This window comes from Haliotis cracherodii, unplaced genomic scaffold, assembly GCF_022045235.1.
Source record: "Haliotis cracherodii isolate W230 unplaced genomic scaffold, xgHalCrac1.p SCAF_5, whole genome shotgun sequence".
Taxonomy (NCBI): domain Eukaryota; kingdom Metazoa; phylum Mollusca; class Gastropoda; order Lepetellida; family Haliotidae; genus Haliotis; species Haliotis cracherodii.
This window is the reverse complement of record NW_027266308.1, coordinates 18,886,869-18,910,922: the sequence shown is the minus strand read 5'-3', so window position 1 is coordinate 18,910,922 and position 24,054 is coordinate 18,886,869. Positions and strand designations below refer to the sequence as shown.

General features: G+C 39.0%; 3 protein-coding genes and 1 pseudogene across 3 annotated transcripts in view; 2 read left to right on the top strand and 2 right to left on the bottom strand.

Moving 5' to 3' along the window:
• LOC139442071 (mitochondrial 2-oxodicarboxylate carrier-like) overlaps positions 1 to 13,024 on the bottom strand; it is a 65,995-nt gene extending 52,971 nt beyond the window's left edge. The window contains exon 1 of the mRNA XM_071222852.1: positions 12,846 to 13,024. Coding sequence (XP_071078953.1) covers positions 12,846 to 12,924 — 79 coding nt within the window. The 5' untranslated portion in view covers positions 12,925 to 13,024. The remainder of the gene's footprint in view (positions 1 to 12,845) is intronic.
• LOC139443054 (uncharacterized) lies at positions 6,895 to 9,533 on the top strand (annotated as a pseudogene).
• Positions 7,912 to 12,589, bottom strand: LOC139443053 (uncharacterized). Its single transcript, XM_071223975.1, has 4 exons — positions 12,217 to 12,589; positions 11,575 to 11,805; positions 11,109 to 11,250; positions 7,912 to 9,170 (listed from the first exon to the last, which is right to left on the bottom strand). Exons 1-4 carry the CDS (start codon positions 12,504 to 12,506, stop codon positions 8,370 to 8,372), a joined length of 1,464 nt encoding a protein of 487 aa, XP_071080076.1. The 5' UTR covers positions 12,507 to 12,589; the 3' UTR covers positions 7,912 to 8,369.
• Positions 13,025 to 13,494: 470 nt separating the features above from the next.
• Positions 13,495 to 22,919, top strand: LOC139443572 (small ribosomal subunit protein uS12m-like). Its single transcript, XM_071224544.1, has 3 exons — positions 13,495 to 13,503; positions 14,838 to 14,943; positions 17,799 to 22,919. The coding sequence occupies exons 1-3, from the start codon at positions 13,495 to 13,497 to the stop codon at positions 18,158 to 18,160; spliced, it is 477 nt and encodes a 158-aa protein (XP_071080645.1). The 3' UTR covers positions 18,161 to 22,919.
• The last annotated feature ends 1,135 nt before the right edge of the window (positions 22,920 to 24,054 follow it).

Below are 24,054 nucleotides of genomic sequence, written 5' to 3'. Positions count from 1 at the left end.
ACCATTTCTTCCTTGCTTGTAGAGAAGGAAGCCATTCAGACAGGAGCAAAGATTCCACCCAACTGACCATGAAGAAAGTGATTAGATGTAAGTGGCAATACTATTGGGAACCGTGCATCAAAAGGTAGAAAATTTGCATACTGCAGTCTACCTCCACATCCAATCAACCCATCTTCATAAAGTATGGGATCAAGTCCACTGAGTTTACTGCTTCAAGTGGGGAGACCTTGGCAATCTCATTAAAATCAGATCTTAGTTTTCACTACCACTAAACAAAGATCTGAGGACTTCCCATTGCATGATTAGAAAACACATTTCAACTGTCACTTTCATGATCTGGTAAGCAACACTCTGATTAGACTGAAACTTTGCCCCATTTCTTATAGATGGGTCTACCTAGTATAAGAAAACACAGGTTGCTCCCCTCAGGTGTGTGCCAATAAATTCTGTAAGGAGGAGGTCTCTCGTGTCCTGTTGGATCATAAGTCATACCCCTAACTAAAACTTCCGCCATAAGCTGACAATTCAATCAAGGGTGTTTACTTTGCCCATCCACCTTCAGGCTCCTGCAATAATACAGGCAAACATAACTCTGATTTTATAAAATTATTCAAAACAGATTCACCAATCTTTTTACTGTGTAAATAGCAAAAACCCTCATCAAGACAGACATACATACCTTTTTAATTCTTTCATTTACAAACTGTCATACATCTCATGGGAACGACTGTTACCATACAAGTCACCATTGCTTGTGTAAAGAACAAAAATGTTCGACTCAATTATAATTTACAAATTTGATTTTTTTTATTTACAAAATTAGAACAATACAAATTGGAATCCATCTTCAGCCTTCTTTACCATATGTGTTTACAGCAGTAAAAATATATATTTTCCTTTGAGCAAGAATAGACCTCTCCACCATGTTTTGACCTCCCAGCGAAAAAGTGATTTTCTCCACATAAAACAAGTAAATTTTCATAACAATGATAACCATACATATAGAATACTATATTCGCTCCCGTGTAAAACCAATTTTATGAAACGAGTGAATAGTTCTGGTATCTGACGAGCGAAAGCGAGTCAGATACCACAACTATTCACGAGTTTCATAAAATTGGTTTTACACGAGAGCGAGTTTAGTATTTTATTTATCACTTGTCATTTATAATGTTTTTAGAATTATACTGTTGAGTGTAAATAGGCTGACACCTACACGATCCATGCATGGCATAATCCAATTGAGTTTAACAGAATAATACTTCAAACACGTCAAAAGTTGAAACGTATGAATTTAATATCATTCAATGGTCCACCTTTAGATTTCAGACGTTCGTCCCACAAAATTATCGTAGTGCTAAGGCTATCACAACTCACATAATTTAACTTAGACTAACGACTGTCGTTGCGCTAGAGTACGATCGCCTTGTGGAACGGGGCCTTGGAGCTCAAAGTTTACAATGACGTCACAATACCCGATGACGTAATTTGTGGAATTTTGTTGCAAGGTCCATCGGCGAAACAATGCCATGTGACGTCAGCCTAGCAACAAGGTTGCTGGGGTCATCGAGTGTACATATGCTCCTCCCAGTGATCTATCATCTCCACACACAATGTCGTTGAATACGCCAAGGGATGTTGAGAGCTTTCAATATTTGTTCGTGAAACATGTTCCGAGAGTACATAAGCACGCGTTTTGGTATTACACAATGTGTATGTTTATTAAACGGGTGATCTCTTCACGGGCAAGTAATAAATATCAATATATACTCAACAACAAAAGTTCCTGTGATACCAATATTTTTGTAAATTTTTCAATCAAGTCACAAAAACGCAACTGCTACAGAAAAGCATGCATTCTATGCAAAAGTTGATTTTTATGCAAGCCCCATGCATTTCACTACCCAAGAATGGGTATAAAAACATGTGCATTAACGGGATTCCATATGCATTGTTTAGCATCATGCTGGCAACAACCACTCAGAAAAACAACAAAATTACGCAATTATTCAACGTTACTAATTGCCACGCCTGTCCGGAAATGAGCATCTGCGAGCCATTGGTATGCTTGAAGCAGGATCGAGTCAGCGTGATGTTGCAAGACAATTTAACGTCCACAGAAACACCAAATGGTGTTTATGGCAACGTTGGCAACAGACCAATGCAGTCAGAGACCATCCTCGGAGTGGCAGGCCACGCGAAACCAATAATCGACAAGACAACTGGATTCGAACAACACACCTACCAAATCGATTCCAGCCAGCAACAGTGACTGCAAGAAGCATCCCTGGCCTTCGATGAATATTTTCACAAACCGTACGTCGTCGCCTCAGATGTGAAAGGATTGTCGCCAGAAGACCCGCCAGACGTCCCATTTTGACAGGAAACCACCGTCAAGAACGTCTACAGTGGTGCAGACAGCGTCTACGCTGGACGGCCATGCATTTGGGACAAGTTCTTTTCACTGACGAGTCTCGTTTTCACCTCAGACACACGGTTTCAAGTGTACAGACGTCGAGGTGAACGTTACGTCAATCATTGTGTCATGGAAGAAGATTGGTTCGGGGGCAGCAGCGTTATGGTATGGGGGTGGGATAACAGCAAGACAGAGGACCCGTTTGATAGTGGTAGAGGGAAATCTCAATGGAGAGCGCTACACTGACAAGCTCATCAGCCCTGTTGTTCTACCATTTTTGTGTCGTCGTGGCCCAGGCATTACCTTTCAACACGACAACGCCTGGCCTCATATTACTAGACATGTTCAGGATTCTCTTCAACAAAACAATGTGAATGTCATCTCCTGGCCGGCTCGCTCCCCTGATCTCTCACCAATCAAGCACATGTGGGATGAGATGGATCGGCAATTTCGAGGTCAACCACGTGTTCCACAGACACTCCAGGAACTTCGAAACATGCTCCAGCAGATATGGACAGATATCCCACAAGACTTTGTGCGACGCTTGGTCCATTCCATGAAACGAAGATGTGTTGCTGGCATCGCAACCAGAGGTGGACACACACGCTATTGATTTGTAAATTGACATTTTGGCATGTTCATGTTTTTTTATGAAATAACGCATTTTCTGAAGTCAGTATGGCAAATTAAACCATTTGAACACTTACAGGAGTCTTTTATCTGTTGCAAACCAAAATTGTTTCAGATTTGGTAAAATACGTAACTTTGCATTAAATCTTATCACAGGAACTTTTGTTGTTCAGTATATATCAGTGTGTCACTCAGATATTAGACTGCAAAAATGTTTGCTTACAGATTGCATAAAGCGGAACTATCGGTGTATGAAAAAAGTAGCTATGGTTTAGAGGTTTTTTCGTTAGCACGAAAGAAACTTTGACAAAATGTCTTTAATTTTACATCTAGGTGTAGAAAATTCAACACTATACAACTTCGTAAAATTGCACAGTCTGTGGTTGGCCCAGTGCCACATGACAACAATTCTCGCACACTGTGAAAGGCAAATAACATAACAAGTTTGAACGTATTCAGATATGGATGGGATATTTCTTCGTGGATTCAAAAGTTGCTTGTTATGGACTATAATTTTGACTGGTGTGACTCATGCTCAGAGTTATTCTTGCTGCGCCTTCCAGAAGATCGAAGAATGAAGCTGTATTTCATAACAATGGATATACAATAAAGAGCTGCACCCAAACTTGATTAATGCATACATGACTTGAAAGGGTGAAGCTATCGGTCAACATCATACTGCGAACAATAAAAAACTACATAGTATCCCTTCAGAGAATGCAGATAAACGAACAGGCGATAACAAAATTGTCAATAAAAATGTGAAATTAAAGATAAATTTTCTCCAGAAATGATGATTTACAATTTAAATTGTATTTTCTGTTCTTCTAGGCATTGTGCAGAAATAAAGATTACCGTGTGTATTTTCTTGTAAACTAAGCCAGAAATAGCAATCAGCTGTACACACATTTTCTACCAATCTACCGGTGATTCAGTACCCAATAATATAACTTCAAAGAATTTTGATGCAATGATCAGATGAATTGTATCTGAAACTATTATTTGATCAGAAATAACATATTCCATAAGGACTTATTTTACTTGCAGCTATTACTATATATATTTAAAACAATAATAACCATAAGCGTAGCACTTTCACACAACTGAATTTTGTACGTATGGAACAATTTGATCAGTCACCATCGAGGCCTTCTGCATGAATGAAAACAAAATGCAAATATCAAACTTATAACCGACAATAGTTAGATGTATAATATGAACCAGTTACCTTGTTTGGGGCATGTTTTGTTTGTTGTTAACACCACACTCAGCAATATGCCAGTTTGTAAATAATCGAGTCTAGACCAGACAATCCAGTGGTTGATGACATGAGCATCGATCCACACAATTGGGATACGATGACATGCATCAACCAAGTCAGCAAGCCTGACCACCCAATCTTGTAAGTCGCCTCTTACCACAAGCATAGTCACCTCTCATGGTAAACATTGGTTGCTGAAGACCTATTCTTACCTGAATCTTCACGGACTTGACCCAAAAAAGTACGAGAATCTGTACTTTACTCAGAACTAGTTATCCCAAATATAACATTTGTTACATTTGACCCTTTCTAAATGGCACTGTGTTCAGTGTGACAAGTAGTCTCACTACTACCAGCATATGAGTATGACATCATGTGTATGACGTCACAACTTCATTTGAACAATCATTGAGGGTTGTGAACCGGCATCTTGCCTTGTAAGTAAAGTATGTCCGCCCACAGCATGTGTAACAATAATAATAAATTAATTCGCAAAAAGCTCATTGACGAGAAGACTTAAAGGGACACTGATCTAAAGCAATTCCCTGGGACTGGTTGTTGCCTTTGTTATTGTTTTTTCCCCCAGTGAGTTCCCGGATGCGACCTCTGCTGCGCCATTCGTAAGCGCATTAGTCACTTTTATGGGTAGTAATAAGGGCGTATACACATTGATCAACAAAATGAAATACAGTTTTCGAGATAATAAGGAAATGTATGTATCTTTGTGGGTAGCATCGATAATGGTGACGAAGTTTTGATAAGTCAGTTGCTTGGTAATTTTGCGATTTTCTTTAATACTATTTTGACTTGCAACACAAAGTAAATATTTCACCTGAGCATTGCTGTTTTGATAGTGTGTATATTTTTTTAATGTAAAAATGTGTAACATTTTCAAATTTATTAAATGCCTAAATATTCAGTTATTTTACAAAGTGACTGAAAAACATTTCCATATTATGATAATGAATTCCAAACATTTTGATGTTTAATGTCATCACCAAGAGACTGAAAATGTTATGTTGAAAAGTACATTTCTATGTAGTTTGGCTTCTAATCCTACATAATAATCTGCTTATGATGTTTTTAGGCCCTTTTGATCGTCTTAATCAATTTTAGTCAATCTGGACAGATTTTTCAGTCAAAATGACTGAAATATTTACACATTTTATAAATTGCCTGAGAGAATCACATTTTACAAATTGATGGTAATATATACACGCTTACAAAGGAAAAGACATGTGAAAACAACGTCTATCGCGCATTGAAGAATTTCCCAACCAAAACGTAGCGGAACAAGAACGAATCGGTTCAGTGCTACAGCAAATGAAGGAAAACAAAATGCAAATACCATAATTACAACCTACCAAATTTATGTGTATAAATTTTAGGCAGCTTCCTTGTTCGAGGAATGTATCTGTGAATATCCACACAAAGGAACAATATCCCACTCATCTGCAGCTGTACAAAGAAACTTATTCTATGTCACGTGTCTCTGTAACAATCAAATATTTTAAAAGATATCGTTTCGGGATATTATAACCCGTGTTCGTTTCTCAACTGATCACTTGGATTGTTTCAGGTGTTTCACATAGGTGTCAAGTCTCAAGGGTCAGCTGAGAAAGCCCACGTGACAACTATTTTCATAACGTCCACGGTTCCTAAAAAATCCATTGAGTGATAGATAACAATGAGCAATCAATCAACGTATTATCAGTGAACCCTTTGAACAAAGTATGTTGTTTTTACATCGGCACTTCACACCATGATATGAGTGTATTCCCTTTGTTTTAGTAAACTTAGACATGTAAACACTAACTGTTGACATATCCACTGTGCAAGATAACAGTGATTAATCAATCAACATATTTTCTGTTAATCCTTTGATGACTAGGAACGATCCGTTGATTTACAAAAAAAAGTAAATCAACTGATCATTCACCTCTAGCTGGGCTGCCACGTGCATATTACATAACACACATTTCACCCCACTTCAAACCTGGATTTAGATTGAATAATTACCCCAGACACAATAAATGCCAAACGGGAACCTTTGTCAGGTAATCTGAGTGGTGCTACCACTAATTGTACCTGTAATAAATTCATTAACTGAGCACCAAGTGAATGATGACAAATACACAAGTGTAGGGTTATACCCGAAAACGTGGAAGACAACAAGGGAGTAGTAATCGTATTATCGACGCAATCCGAAATCCAAAAATGCTTTCACTGTATGGATACTTTTTTATTATTATTACACTATAACCAACTGGGGTATTTCCAAATGACGACATCTGATGAGCTCCGCTGTTGTTTTTGTCTGTTTGTTTAGGCTGAAGAAATTAATTAACATGTGCCCTTTGTCGAAATCTTTATAGATCACAGTTAACCAATCAGTGTTCAAAAATGCGTAAAACAAATATTGCCTCCAGCCTCCAAGTTTATTTAGCTGTCCTTGCAGACGGTAGCCCAGTCTCTGGTCACGCTCAATTGCGTTGCGTATCATCCGGGTACTCACGGTGAAAAAACAATAACAAAGGCAACAACCAGTCCGGGGAATTGACCTCTCCGTCGAATTTTATTGACAGCTGACTTGACCAATCAGCGAGTCGCTCTGACAGTCTGCGCACGCATACTTTGACTGCAGTCACTTCCTTAGACAAACAAGCTTGTCTAAGTTGGGCCGGCGCGCTTTACGCAATCGTTCTATCGGCCAACATATCCAGAAAAAAATGGTAAAGAGGTGCAGTCACGGTCTGTGCAATAGTGATGACAGGTATCCTGAACGACTTGAAGGCGGTGTCAAGTTCATACCGTTTCCAAAACCGAAGACTGACTACGAGAAGTGCCTACGGTGGATAAAACTTTGTGGGCGACCGCATAATCAGCTCAATCCGTCAAACATCAACTGCAATAGATATGTTTGCACAAAGGTACATTTCCCGTACATTTAATCAATTTTATAGTTGGATACGTCATTTTGTTTGGCAGCGATCAGTTTTCCTATTACCATTGGCCAAGTAGTGAATATAAATTAGCTGGGTTGGTAATCGTCGAACAGATGTATAAAGATCTATGTATATAAAGATTTCACAAACTTATTGAAAACTTTTGAATTCATTGTGTTTATATACATTATACATCGGTTTATCCACATAATAGAGGTTTTTATGTTAAATTTGATTTTCAGCACTTCGTCAACAATTTTCCAAGTGAGCAACATCCAGACCCATTACCTGCCAATCACTTTGACAAGGCTGGACTGAGTAGGAAGCCCCCTACAAAAAGAAAGCCCACTGATGATGGAACTCAGAGGTTTGTGTACACTGTAAGAAGCCATTGATTGGTTTTTTACAATTTGTTTATCAATTGACATGATCAAATACTTTGTAAAATTTCTACAGTTGATTCAGTTGTTCCATCTTGTTCACATAAGTTCGTAAATAAGATTTTCTGATCTTGTAATGAATACTGCCCAGGGGAAATGTATGTTGTTAATTTGGATGAAATAAAAATAAATGAGTTCTGCTTGGAACAAACAATAAATAGGGTAGGTAGGTATGGCTTTTGTTCTTTAAATTGTTTGTTCATTTAATAAAAGTTTGATAACGATATTGGCTAATGTGAAAATTCAGTGTTAGCCAAAAAGTTGGAGAGATTGGAAGGTAATACAAGTTGAGATAGCACATGAGGAAATTTATTAGATGTGTTGAGTGTCTCATTAACACCCAGTATGATGTGAAATTGTTTGATAAGGTAATGTATGCATCCAGTCAGCACCTATATGGGTCACACTTTATCCTCTTTTGCTATTAAACATTGTTATATGACACTCATGCACATTATACTGTATGAACTCAAATAACAGACACACAAATATTTGATATTGGTTTAATTTTATCTTCTCAAACAACAATCAATAGTAACTTTGTAAAAGTTTATAGTTTCAAATATTATTGCAGATTGGAGCCAACAGAAAAGATAGCTAAATCTGACAACCCATCTTTACCTTCTGCCACTGCTGTTCATACAAGTTCAAACGTGACAACAGATTGTCAGACTGACTCATGCTGTAAGTGTACACACATTCTGAGAACTTGGCAAACACAGTACTGGTTTAACATACTGAAAGTAAAAAGCACTCAATTCATCCAACATTTGTTGCATAAACACAGGAAGAGGAAAAATTCTTTGTATGAACAGGTCTTTTTTTGTGAAAACAACAAAGTCACAAAAGGCAGCACCTGAAATCATGAGTTGTCCTTGAACTTGATAAAAATATTCATGATTATGGGGAGCTTTCTTGATTGAAATTATCCCATCTGTATTTTGCAAGCAGAACTTTGGCAATAAACAGCAGGCATCACTGATGGACATGTCTCGGGCTGAGTATGGACATTTTACTTCTATGATGCCTGTAATACCATCTTCACACACCTTCCCATCTGGTGTAGCTCCTAGAAATGGAAACTTTCTGTTCACTACAAGACCACAATCATGAACATGATTACCTGACTGCTTAATGTATTTTTCAATAGCTTGTCTTTCATTACTTTTGCCATAGCTGGTTGCAGCAGATGTGAAAGCCTTTTCATTTATGATATTGTTGATGAACTTTTCTGTGATGGTTTTTCTTTTGAGTATGATCCCAAATGTGGATGCTGTCAGCCTGTGTTTCCTGGCTTGAAACCATATCTGACTGTTGGTCTGGTCCCTTGTTAGTTGCTCTAACTGTTCACATTGCTCCTGTGTCATATCCTCGATGTGGTACTCTGCTCCAAGGGTCACTGTGGCGGCCTGGGGAAAAGCTAGATTGCCACATCTAGTGCCAACAGATTTTATTGGCTCAGTCTCAAAAAACTTTGCCTGAAATAAAAAGCAAACTGACATGAGATCAAATTAACAATGTTTATTTGTCATTACATTATAACATCAATTTGTATTTGGCAGAATTGATTTCCTTTTACTTTTAAATGTTTCAGGGATCGACCCAATGGATATGATAGCACTTATTGCAGAGAATGAGAGCCTGAAGAGAGATCTGTCAACATGCAGTTTGGAGCTTATAGATGTCTTGAGAAAGCTGAAAGATACTGAAGAGGAATGTGAACATCTAAAAAAGCAAAAAACATTTACTTTTTCGATTGATGTTATATTGGAAGATGCTAAGCTTATTAAGTACTACACAGGCTTTAACAAAGAAACCTTCATTGCCATATATAGGTATTTAGTTCCAGATCCTCAATCATGTCCTCTTAGGTATCTTGGGAAAGGAAAATTGTCCAAAATTAGGAAACTTTCCCTTGAAAATCAGTTGTTTTTGACGCTTTGCAAACTGAGAAATAATTTTCACTTGCAGGATTTGGCTTTTAGATTTGCAATTACTCAGCAAGTTGCAGGGGTTATCTTCAATTCCTGGATAAATTACATGTTTCTCAGGTTTGGTGAGGTAAGCATCTGGCCCCACAGAGATGTCTTGTATGAAAGGATGCCAGAGGACTATAGGAAAGATTTTCCAAGTACATTTCCTATTGTTGACTGCACAGAAATTAGAATTGAAAAACCATCTTCACTAAATACCCAAACTCAAACGTACAGCAATTACAAGTCCACTAACACATTGAAGGCATTAATAGCTGTAGATCCGAGAGGCTCAGTTATTTTTATTTCTATGCTGTTCTCAGGGGCAATGTCAGACAAAGAAATATTTAAGCAGTCAGGTTTTCAGTCAACACTGATTGATCTTATTGAGATTGGTTATCTGGAGGAGGGAGATGGAATTATGGCAGATAAGGGGTTTGATATTGAAGCAGAAGTAGAGAAAACAGGGCTTCGACTGAATATACCACCATTTGCTAAGTCTGGTGTACAGATGAGCCAAAAAGATGTCACCTTCACTCAAAAGATTGCTGGGCACAGAGTACATGTCGAAAGAGCTATACGCAGAATCAAAAGTTTCAAGATTCTCAGTGGCCGCATTCAGCTATCAATGTTGTCTTCAATTGATCAAATTTGGTATGTTTGCTCTTTTCTGACAAATTTCATGCCTCCTTGTATCAGAAAGAAGTAAATTGAGACACAGTACATGTAGTTGTTTTTGCAACACTGCAAAATTCTTTTTAGACCTATCATGTTATCAGGCTAAATTTGTGTTTGTACTGCATACCAAGGTTCTGCTGTCACATGTTTGTTAGCATTGTTTGAGCTTGGGCCAAAGGTCAGATTCACAGGTAGCAATGTAAAATTACATCATTTACATAATAATAACAGTACCATATTGAATTCAAACATAATCATGATAATACTTTTGTCAAAACTGAACCACTTGAACTATAATTTTATGTGACCTGTCACCTATTCAATTACATGAAGTGATTTTAATCCAAACTTCCTTTCGCCCAAACACATGAAGTAATCTTAATTCCAGCTTTTCTTTGCTAGATAGGATATTGTCCCTGATTTGACCTGAGCTTATAAACATGTAGCTTTAGCCCTATTTACCATGTCTTACTGTTACTATAGTGTTAAAACATGACAGTGTACAATGGGACCTTGATAATGGTCACACCATGTGAAAAACATCCTCCAGTAATAATGATATAGAGTAAAATTACTGTACAAAATTCTGAATTGCTGTATTAGGAGTTTCACTATAATAGCATCCTCAATATCTACGGTGGCTACCCCTTAACAAACATGTTAAGGTTGGATATATCCAGTCATTTCCCATTGAGTTACAACATGCTTGGCAGGTAAAGGCTGTGGTCAAATTCTAACAAACACTAAAACCATTGCTAAACTTACATGCGTTGACAAGCCACTGCCAACAGGGACTGGTCCCACATGAGTGTGCACAGTTTTAGAGGGGTTGCAGACGAGGTATCCAATGGGAAGGTGTTTTAGGCCTTGAAGATGTTCAACATCTGCTTCCTCGACCCGTACATTTCTGTAAAATGTAATTGTCTATCTCACTTTCTTAATCCAGAGAACTTATTGTTAGAGAGCTCACTTCCTTGTTGAAGTTTATCCTGTTGATGAATTCAAATGTGTCTTGTTGAAATGTAATACATTTAAGAGTGATAAACATGACAATTATGGCATCTATTTCCATTGAACATGATGATTATCATTTAGTTTATATCAATGTATATTTAGTTATGTTAATGTTTATGATACATGTGATACCAGTGAACTTTATGTATACATTTGTTTGCTTTGAGTGAAATAAGGAAAGCATAATTCATGAAATAAATCAGAATAAATCAAGTACCTGCATTCTGTCAATGTATTAGTAACTGGTTTCTTTTTCCTGTCTGGTTTGGGGTTGACAAAAACTAAATGTGGTACATCGCCTGCTTCAACTTTGGTACACCGAGGTTTGCTCCACTGTTCTGGAAGTGATGTACTGGACAGCTTTGATGGAACCTCAGTGAAACCCATCAACTGCCATTGCTGCAGTGCTATGATGAATCCAATGACATGGGAACATGATCCACTAGCTCTGAAAAATTTAGTGAAATTCAAAATTGATGCTAAATTAAATTGCAAGTTTTTATAATCCATACAAATAAAACATTAAAAAGTTAGTTGCATATTTGACAAATATATCAGATGTTAATATTGATCTTTTTTTAACAGGTGATAAGGTGTTTTTGGTATGGAGTCCAGTACTGTAAATTAACACACAATAACTTTTCTTTCGTCAGGAGATTTGAGTGAAATGTCTTTACATAAATTTATTATCATGATCATTACCTCTGGATGTAACTATTATCCTGTTAGCCTCAGTATATTGAACGAATGTATCACGAAATTAGGGAACATGATACGTTTGTATCAACAATAAATATTACGGGATAATGCATCTTGTGAACAGTAATGAGACAAACCTGGTTGTCAACGGTCAACTTACCCTGCTTGACATGAACAATAGGCATAGGAAATTTCTTCAGGCTTGATGTCAACATGAACAGCATGGGGCGGCTCGTTTTTCTTCATACTGCGATAGCACTTGGCACTACTGACGATGGTGTCATTCTCTCCGTAAGTCATGCTTACTGAATGGAAGTACCCCTCACTAAAAAACTTAAACCCTTGCTGTTTACTTTTCATTGAAAATGACACCTGTTTCATAAAAGAAGTCGACAAATCAGCCTGTAAATCCGCCAACGAAGCTCTCCGAGTTTGACAAGAGGCAGCCATGTTGTTTATAAGTTTGTCTAAGGAAGTGGCGGAAAGGTCGTGACCTCTTTGAAGGCGTGGCTTAAGGTGCCATACGGAGAGGTCAATTGCGTTAGATCAGTGCCCCTTTAATATTAAAATTACATGCAACTAATTGTAGCGTGTGAATGCCCCTTTACTGTACTGGAATGTCGCCAGGAATAGTGTGTCAGATAGTTGTCGAGAGCTGGGATGGGGTCCTACAGTCAAGGCGTGACCCTACATCCCATCACACCGTGATGTAGGGTCATCTATGACTGACGACCCCGTGGCTCTCGGCTAGGTAGATATGGCAAATGATTTCCATGTGTTATTTATTACCTGCGCATCCACCAGCCGCGAACTGCATCGTCATGAGAGTCAATGTACTGTGTTTGTCAGATTTGTGAGCAGACGCCATTTTTGTACATTCACTTAAAAACAGTGACAGTCGCTAAGTTAGAACAAATGCCGACAGAAATGGGATACAAGTGCGACAAAACAGTCCACAATTTCGTAAAACCTCATTTGCTGCGATAATGCTTCCGGTTAACACTAAAACGTAATGGCAATTGATATGCGGAATATGATTTCATTTGTTATTTTCGGAGGAGAAACATACTGTATATGATCAGTGGTTATCTATAGTTCCATGTCCCATCCCGAATACGTAACCCATATTAAATTCTCCACTTTAATTGGAAGCATCTCGAGTGTTTATAATTCATTTTATACTCGTACATACACGCACTGTTTTTCAGTTTTTCACTGCGGCCATTAGGCTACATCGAGCAGAAGCGAGAGAGATCTATATACCAAGTTTATTTACCACGTAAGACTTTAACTGTCGGTTTGTCTTCAGAAGTGTCTTCTTTAGCTCACCTAGACCAAGCGTGGTTATACATGCTTGTTCGGTGAAGGGTGCACAGTACACGTCGACATCTCCGAAGTCTAAGGGAAAAGCGTTTTAGCCCCACACCGTCAGCTGATCATGGTCTCTGTAAGAGACAGTACGTGAATGCCCATCACAGCAATATTCGCTGTACTTCTGTTTTTTTTACAGTCTACCATTAGAGAGTCAGATAGAGATTTAGAGCAGTTCTCTCATTGATTTGGGACAGGACGAAATCCTGCAAAATGGCAATGTAGTAAACCTCTTCAGTACTGCAGAGACTGTATGAAATGGCATGTATACACACACACACACAAAACACTAGATCTACTACGTGTACAAATAATTACTTTTTGCTTGGTCATTATGCAAAAAATTAGAGTAATTTAGTTGTAAAGTTAATCTGAAATTTGAATTTAGAAAGTTATCGCCTTATATGTTTTCAATAATGATTCAGTCGAGATATGTTGCAGATACCATATTGATCATGTGACTGGTCAATAGTTAATATACATAGTGGTGAAAACACTCAAGTCTGAATATAATGGCTAGCACCTGTCTCTCTCAATTTTGCTGTAATTGCCTTCTGTTTCCAATAGACTTTAACTAGCATGTGTCACTGGACGTTGGAAGTTGGTGTTCTGGTAGACAAACATCTAGTCTTTGAAATCTTATATTGCACAATATCCTTCTTGACTCTAAAAAAAAAGATCCCTATGCTGATTTCATAGTGTGGAATAGAGCTGGCTAGACTTGCTTCTGTATACTTTTCTAGATTTTTTTTTTATAAAATAAATATATTCCACAATCATGGTGCAGGACTAGTGTACTGGGTGCCATAGATATTCAGTATGTTTCTAGGTGAGGTCTTTCAGCAGTACTGTGATGGTTGCCAAGTTAGTTTTCCATGCCAAAGGAATGACAGGAGCTGTGATAGTGACTTAGGGCTTCCATGTTCTTGATGGCTGATATCTATTCTTAGATTCTTAGCACCCACACCATAGATAAACTTTCAAACATTGTCCATCTATTGACAAGTGTTGATGACACCTTTGGGTGTGCCCTTACATGTTATTTGTCATAGAATAAACACTACTAATTAGTAATAAATGAAAATAAGCATATAACTGTACAATGGCAATAGAAAAATGGATATTTCCAAATTGTTACCTGCTATTGGCTGGCTGTTAGATCAGAATATCTGGACTAACATAGAAGTTCTATAAAACATGCCTGGACTATTTCAAAGGACTAAGTTCTAAAATGTCTGGGGTTTGGGGTTTAGCATCCTTGAAGCATTTATGTTTTTTTTTGTGGTGAGAAAAACACAGTGAATGTAATCTAATTATAAGTAAATTGATGGTATCAGTCTCAAATTTACACTGGTCTCATTTGAAAATAATGTGTTTCAGATCACACTTACTATAATGTGTTTGTTTCAGATCACACTTACTATGACTCACCTTCTAGGAGCATGTCGAGCATTGTGCACCTCTGCGGTGTCAAGCATCTCCGAGTACCTGCTACAGCATACCTTCCAACACACAGGTATGTGCCCTGTACATAATACTGTAAGTCACACACACACTCACTACCCTCCAACACACAGGTATGTGTCCTGTACATAACACTGTATGTCACACAAACACTCACTACCCTCTGACACACAGGTATGTGTCCTGTACATAACACTGTATGTCACACACACACTCACTACCCTCCAACACACAGGTATGTGTCCTGTACATAATACTGTATGTCACACACACTCAGTACCCTCCAACACACAGTTATGTGTCCTGTACATAACACTGTATGTCACACAAACACTCACTACCCTCTGACACACAGGTATGTGTCCTGTACATAAAACTGTATGTCACACACACACTCAATACCCTCCAACACACAGGTATGTGTCCTGTACATAACACTGTATGTCACACACACTCAATACCCTCCAACACACAGGTATGTGTCCTGTACATAATACTGTATGTCACACACACTCACTACCCTCCAACACACAGGTATGTGTCCTGTACATAATACTGTATGTCACACACACTCACTACCCTCCATCACACAGGTATGTACCCTGTTCATTACGCTGTATGTCACACACACACACTCAATACCCTCCAACACACAGGTGTGTACCCTGTTCATTACGCTGTATGTCACACACACACACACACTCAATACCCTCCAACACACAGGTATGTGTCCTGTATGTCACACACACACTCAATGCCCTCCAACACACAGGTATGTGTCCTGTACATAACACTGTATGTCACACACTCACTACCCTCCAACACACAGGTATTTGTCCTGTACATAACACTGTATGTCCCTAAAACACACAGGTATGTGCCCTGTATGTCACACACACTCTCTACCCTCCAACACACAGGCATGTGCCCTGTTCATAATACTGTATGTCACACACACTCTCTACCCTCCAACACACAGGTATGTGTCCTGTACATAACACTGTATGTCACACACTCACTACCCTCCAACACACAGGTATTTGTCCTGTACATAACACTGTATGTCCCTAAAACACACAGGTATGTGCCCTGTATGTCACACACACTCTCTACCCTCCAACACATAGGCATGTGCCCTGTTCATAATACTGTATGTCACACACACACTCACTACCCTCCAACACACAGGTATGTACCCTGTTCATTACGCTGTATGTCACACACACACACTCACTACCCTCCGACGTAATAAGCGCCCCGCTCTAATAAGTGCCCATGGCGTTTTTTGCTGATATATTGGCTAGTGAACAATCCCAATTAGCACCCCTTCCGATTGATCAATGTACACAAGACATATTTATTCTTGTATAATACGTACGTTAGATGCACCCTTAATTATGGGAAATTAAATTCTGGAAAAATATATCTGTTGTATATAAACATTTCAGGCTGTCAGCATAAACCATGAAATGTAAGATCTTTCAACTCTGTTGTTTTTCACCAAAATAATATTCTAATAAGAGCCCCCTATTTCTAATATTTTGAGAAAGCCCTGTGTGCTTATTATGTCGAATACGGTATGTGTCCTGGAGATAATACTGTATCACACACACACACACACACACACACACACACACACACACTTTATTCCCTCCTAACACACAGGTCTGTGCCCTGTAAAAACACTGTATGTCATAGATGCTCTCTCCCCTTGTGCTTTTAAACCTGTAATGTTGTCATCCTATTGTTCTTAAAGTTTCACGAAGTAGTGGAAAGCCTGCAAACTTTGTTGTTATATCTCAGGCAATAGCTTTTAAAAATATTGTGCAGGCAGGCAGGCAGCTTTTCTCTGCAAGAATCCAAATTGCTGTGTATAAGGCAAGTTTTTCATAGCTAGAAAATTAGGAGGCTTTCAAGGGAGGGAGGGTGGGAGGGTGGGGGTGGTGTTTTATACACAGGGTTGATTTTTTTTAATGTTTTTTTTTCCACACAAAGACATTGTAGTATTGTAATCCACTGTTTTCCCACTTAGCCACTGGGGCCACTGATGGAAGGGTGTTCAATCTTGCACATCACTGACATCAGTAGTCTACATGCTGCACATGTTCTTTCTCTTGCCTGCCATCATCGAATTGTTTTATGTCACAACTACTGTATTGTTTCACGATAATGTATTCCAATGTTTCTTTTATTCTTTCTGGTGTTTCTTGCATTTAGACGGTTCATAAGTTCTCAAACCAAACTGAGGCGTTTTTAACTATAACATAACACTGTAGTGCTTTACCCTTCATCACAGGGGTGTACCCTGTACATAACACTACATGACACTCTCAAACCTGTGCATGCCTTCATGTTATGGTCAAGCTACTACATGCACTAAGCCTTCAGCACGTTTTGGTCAGGCTGCAACATGATCTTCTTCGGCATGTTTAGGTCAAGCTAGAACATTCCTTTGGCCTTCAGCATGTGACCGCCTCCGTCGTCTTGTGGTAGAGCGTCCACCCGGAGAGCGGAAGGTCAGGGGTTCCATATCCGGTCGCGTCATACCAAAAGACATTAAAAGATGGTACTTGTTGTTACCCTGTCTGGCACTCGGCATTAAGGGGCTAAAACAAGGACTGGTCGGCTTGGAGTCAGTATACTGTGTCTAAGTGGGGTACTCATGTTAAACTGCAGCATGGTATCTCAGTGGGCTAGCACTATGAATCAGCATCAGTCCAGACTAGCAGGCACTGGGATTTCAGCATGTTCAGGTCAGGCTACAGCATGCCCTGGGACTTCAGCGTGTTTGGGCCTATGAAGATTCTATTTATATTTGGTAACACCAGGATAAAAAGCTTTCGATTTCTGTCGTAAATATATATATGCAATCGTTTTTAATTATTTGTACATACTGGTTGTTTGCAGGAACTATATTGAACCAAGTGAGATGCATGTCAACACTCAACCAGATGCACAGACGAGGGGCTTTCAAAAGGCCACCACCTAAACCTGGTCCGCTTGATTGCCGTCCATTTCTTCGTGGGGTTGTCTTAAGAACTCTTATTAAAAAACCAAAAAAACCAAACTCTGCAAATCGGAAGTGTGTACGAGTCCGATTAAGCAATGGTAAAGAAGTAACTGCATACGTACCTGGGGAAGGCCACAACCTCCAGGAGCACAGTGTTGTGCTCGTTAGAGGGGGAAGGGTGCAAGATCTCCCAGGGGTCAAGCTTAAATGTGTCCGAGGAAAATATGACTTGACACATGTCAAGAAAGACAAGAAATGACCCCAGTGTCTATGAATAGAAGAGTGACTATGCCATGTTAGACAACTAGACATGATAGAACAGTGTTTCTGCCAGCGCATAAATTAGAGACAAACATTTGAGTTTTGTCCAAAAAAATTATCATATATCATTGCATGGCATCTTCTAGTATGAATAAAAGACTTACAAAATATTAATTCCTTATTGCTGTCTCTGGCTGGTTAACATTGTAAATGAGACATTGTTTTTATTTTCTCTTCCATTTCTCTTGGGGAAAAAATACATATTACTTGTATGAGCGAATTAGTAGGGGTGTATGCCAACATTACAACTCTAGCTTCTGATTAAGTAGGAAAACAAATTAGATGTGTAACTACTGTTCTGGCATGCTAAACATAACATCTTTTAAGTCCAAGTAAAGTGAAAAATTTCAATCACCATTCAGGGTTGTGTATTAAAACAGTAGTTACATCATTAATACTTGTCGCAATATGGATGAAAATTAAATTTTAAATTTTAACTCACTCACTCATTTATACTTTAAGGAAATATAACCACTCACGACTAACTTCACACACACCTAATTCCTTTCAATTTTGAACAAAACCATATGATCATATAAAGTTCTTTCAGTATGGTGAGACTATTGAAAATCAGATTCAAACCTCTTGAACAAATTCAGATATCATAGATGGGACAAGCATAAAAAATTCAGCCTCATTGCTCCAGTGGTTTCTGAGGATGTGGTCGGACAAGCAAAAGACAAAAGTCGGACAAGCAGGCCAAGACATGATCTCACCTGTCTCTCCATGGAGTCATGGGAGCTGACACTGTAAATGCAAACAAATCAAATACACTATACAGTAACCAGGTACCACATCGAAATCCATTATCTAACAAATGACCTTTATTCAGGATTTGAATAGAACTGTCTAATGGCCACAAATGAAGGTTTTACAATTTCTCTGATCAAATTGTGTATCCCCACAATTACTGTTGACCTCGACTGTTAGATAGAAAAATTATTGATTTTAACTGTAAGTGGTATGAGATTGCCACTGTAGCATGCTGCATCTAAGGGTAGCCTAGTGGTTAAAGCATTCACCGAAGGCCTGGATTCAATTCCCCAAATGGGTACTAGGTGTGAAGCCCATTTCTGGTGTCTCCCGCTGTGATATTGCTGTAATATTGCTACACATGGCATAAAACCATATTCGCACACTCACTACAGAATTTAACAAGACCTTGTATAGAATAGAGAGCTTATGTATTATGTTTAGACGATAAAACTTTGGTGACCTTGACGGGTTCAATGAAAATCTCAAAACAAATACTACCCTAAAGAACTTGGCTATAAATTTCCAAACTTAAATATTAGATATATTGCGAATGCAATACTTTTTGAATGGAACAATTCAATTTGTAAAATTTACAAGTCATTTAATGTGCTAATTACCTTCAAAGTGATCTTTGCATTTTTCACAGACATGCCATGTTCATATAGTTATTTAAACTATAGTTCATCATCATGCATTGAAAAATGCTTTGATTTTTCATGTCTAAACCAAGAGTTCATGGAGGTCATCTTCAACCCCAGACATGCTGGAGATCCTGTATATTTAGTTTGATCAATACCAATCATAAATTTATCATGTACACAAATATTTCTGACTCCTTTCACACTATGTGACCTGGACTGCCAATGTCATCATATCTAATATCATGTACATCAGGCATGAATTGTGTTTCAGTCATGATTATGTGGTTGAGAACACCAATTGTGTCAGACTTCATATTTCATATAAAACATGTAGGCCTGTCTAAACCCCTGGATGTGGAGTTATTTTTCTGACTCACATTTTCATAAGATGTGAAAAGTAAATGTTGTGGTAAAATTGGGCTCCCACAGCACTGCTTCTACCCCAGACTATAAAATTACTCAGGGATGTAGAATATTACATTTCCTGATGGTGTAAAATCAAACAATAGTTATTACATCATAGTCATAAATCCTGTATTTTGGCTGCATACACACTATTACTTAATCTTCAGATTTTCAACAGAAGTCCTTTTCACTGTCAACTACACACAACTAGTTGTTCCCCCAATAGCACAAGTAGCTCTTCAGCTCTTCATTGCAAAAAGGCAGGCAAAACGTCACTTCTTTTTAACACATCTCACCACTGGAGACAGATGAATTGGGGAGGTGGGTTGGAGTACTTCCATTTAATAGAGGTAGTATTCTTAGAATTGTTAACAATGATGACTATTGTTTGATAATTCCTTCGAATCCTTTCCCTCTTTTACATCATAGCCAGAATATACCAGATGGATAAGGCGGGATCTGCCTCTAGCAACTCCCTGTGTAGTTGACAGCAATCCAATACTGTCGTATGAGTTCTTGTATATTATCAGATTCAAACCCTTTCAAGAGGTTATTACTCTAGAATCTCTCATAGAGGACTTGAAATCAGGTATTATGATTACATCAGTCAATATGCAATACCTTCACTTGAAGTACCTTTTTATTTGCTGATAATCATGAAATGATGTCTTTAGTTCTATTCTAACTCATCATTTGTCTCAGATTCTGAGAGTGACGTCACTTCCAGTTTATCAACTTCCGGTTCTAAATGACGCCAATTCCTCTTTTACAACTGGTTTTGATGTCATTTCTAGAACCTCCGACATCACTTCCGATTATGACTTCACTTCCAGTCTATATTCCTTCTAATTGTGATGTCACTTCCGGTTATGACGTCACTTCAGCTGTTGTGACGTCAGCTGTTCTAATACAGGTAGCCCTAGAATTCCTTACGTACCATACTAGTAAAAGATAAAAGGTGTACTCACCTTCTGTAGCTGCTGATGTCAGAGCCTCACCCACTCCCCCCAGGGACGTATAATCGCCAGGGCCGCAACAATAGGTCTGGGTGGATATCTCACAAGTAAAAGCTAGTAAATGTATTGTGTGACCCCCATTGGCATCCTGCTACGACTTGTTCGATGGACATGGATGACTAGGATGCCAGACTTGTTGCCAAAGCTCGGATTTCGTGGGCAGAGATAGAACCCACAGTTTGGAGGAGTATCTTGTGCTTGACGATAACTCGTTGCTATGGTCGCCTTAAGTCATCCAGCGACCGTAGCTTTAGTGATACCTTTATCCGAGTTGGTCTTGCGAGTGATAAATAGACGTCTTCTACACTCGGCGATATGGATCAGTGGATGTCGGATAGAACTTGAGAGCGCGTATAGGACAAAGAAGGCGATCCACTGTAGGTGCCAAGGCCGGAATAGTATAATGTTTATGACCCAAAGGACCAGTAGCCGTGGACTGATTCTTGGCTATAAAGACCGGGAGAGACCGCAAGGTGATGGAGTCCAGACTGAAATAGTCGAGAGCGACTTCAGAAACTCTAGGTGCGGTAGAGGTCCACTGTGACATTAGTTAGACCACATCTGTCTCCAATGGACAAATCTGTTCCATCTGTTGTCATAAAGTTGGGTGGATGTGAGGATCTCCAAGATCTTGCGACAGCAGTAGAGGCACCTTGAAAAAAGGCCTGCATTCTCTGCAACATGCTTTCCAGGCGGTGAGATGAAGGCTGGGAAGATTGGAGTAAAATAGGCTCGACCTGCGCTGACGCAGGAGATCTTTGCGAAGTGGAAGAGTGAGTGGCTCGTTCATCAGGAGCGATAGTAGTCTGGGATACCATGTCCCTCTTGGCCAAGTTGGAGTGATGAGGATGACTGTACAATCTGTCACTTCCAACTTCTGTATGACCTTGTCTCGGAGACACCATGGAGGGAACGCGTGGGCAAACATTCCTGTCCAATCCATGGATAGTGCATCTATCTGGAGAGCTCCTGGATCTTGAACCGGGCTGACGTAAACCGGAAGTTGGGACAGGTTGGGATAGGCTGTCCGCTTGTATGTTCAGTTTGCCTGGAATATGTCTTGCTTTCATCCGACAGTTAAATGAGTCGGCCAAGGCAAATAGCTGACTAGTTTCCGTCATCAGAGAACTGGACTTGGTTCTGCCTTGCTTCTGAATGTAGGCCACTACTGTCGTGTTTTCTGTGGCAATCAGGACGGATGATTTGATGAGACAATCTTGCCAAGTCTGGGGAGCATAACAGATTGCTTTCATCTCTCTGCAATTTATTTGTAGAGCTGTTTTCATCTCGGTCCATAAACCCTGAACTTGGAGGTCGTCCAACCTGAATCCAACACATCTGTGAACAGGTGGTGTTCGGGAGCTGGTAGGGTGAGAGGAATCCTCGTTTTTACCTGATCTCGTTGAGTCCACCAGATAAGATCTTGGCGCAGGTGGAGAGGTATGAGTACCCGTGTGTCCAGGGTCTGAGATCGTAGGGAGTTGATCCAATTCTGTAGTGGGCATAATTGTAATCATCCTCTGTGAGTCATATCTTGTAGAGAGGACAGCATTCCCATGAGATACATCCACCATCTGATCGATCTGGTACAGATCTGATGGATGAGGAACCCGAGATAAGACATGAGTTGGGTGAGGAATGTCACATCCTGACGCAGCTGGTTGGTGTTCCTGATTGGCGGCCAGGAAATCGTCTAGGTATCCATGAAGTCATATCATCTGTAAATGGGCGAAGTTGATGACTGGCGTCGTCATTTTGGTAAATAAACAAGGGGCTACTGATATGCCGAACGATAGAACCCGGAACTCGTACCAACGGTCGTTTACTGCAAAATATTTTCCCCCGCCTTTTCGCTCTGAAGAACTGAAGAGCTACTTGTGCTATTGGGGGAACAACTAGTTGTGTGTAGTTGACAGTGAAGAAGACTTCCATTGAAAATCTAATGACTTAGCAAAAGTGTGTCTGCAGCCAAAATACAGGATTTATGGCTATGATATAATAGAGGTTAAGGACTAGCACATATTGTGTTTGTTTGTTGTTTAACACCGCACTCAGCTATATTCCAGCTATATGACGGCGGTCTGTAAATAATCGAGTCTGGACCAGACAATCCAGTGATTGACATCATGAGCATTGATCCATGCAATTGGGATAAGATGACATGCATCAACCAAGTCAGCGAGTCTGAGCACCCGATCCCGTTAGTCACCTCCTACGACAAGCATGTAAAAGAATCTGCAAATATTAAACTGGATTGAAAAACAGACAGTAATAAGTGTTGTCCGAGATGTTATAAGTGAAACAATAGCAAATTAAGGCACTTTTTATTATACACCGATAAATGTACTCTGAATTTTGCTTTGTTTACAGCACAGCATTTATTTTGAAGCCTAATATACTTTCATCTAACCAATTTCTATTTGTGAAAAAGAACATTTGTCATTTGATTCTAAAATGTATGAGGAATTCAGGGAGGTATGTACTGCAGCTGATTTTGAAATGTACATAAACTGTCATCTGTGAAACACGAGTTAATAAACACTGTCCAATATGGTGGAAAGTTCACTTCATTCTTCGTGTTTGCGTATTTTCTATAACATTCTGAACAACACCAGGGTTATTAGTAACGTTTTAGAATTATCATAGGTGATTTTAATACAGAAACCTGTGATCACTAATATTCTTTTTTTGTAAGAAAAATTCTCAAGTAGATATACAATATTTAGGTTTCAAAACATATACAAAATAACACCATGAATGGTGATTTATTATTTGAAGTGTATTTGTGTGCATGATGTATTTTAAACATTCTTAGACTTCAAAGTGAGGGTTGACGAGAAAGGTCCCCTTGGCATCCAGGGGGTCAGGCTCTGTCTTCAGACTGCATGCTGTCAGGATGAGTTTTGCTTGTGTTATCAGTGAGGTTTTTTTGTGTTTGTTTTCAATATTTATGAAAGTCATGCACTGCAGAACATGTGATTTTATCACTTTCACTTGGACATTTCAGTACTTTC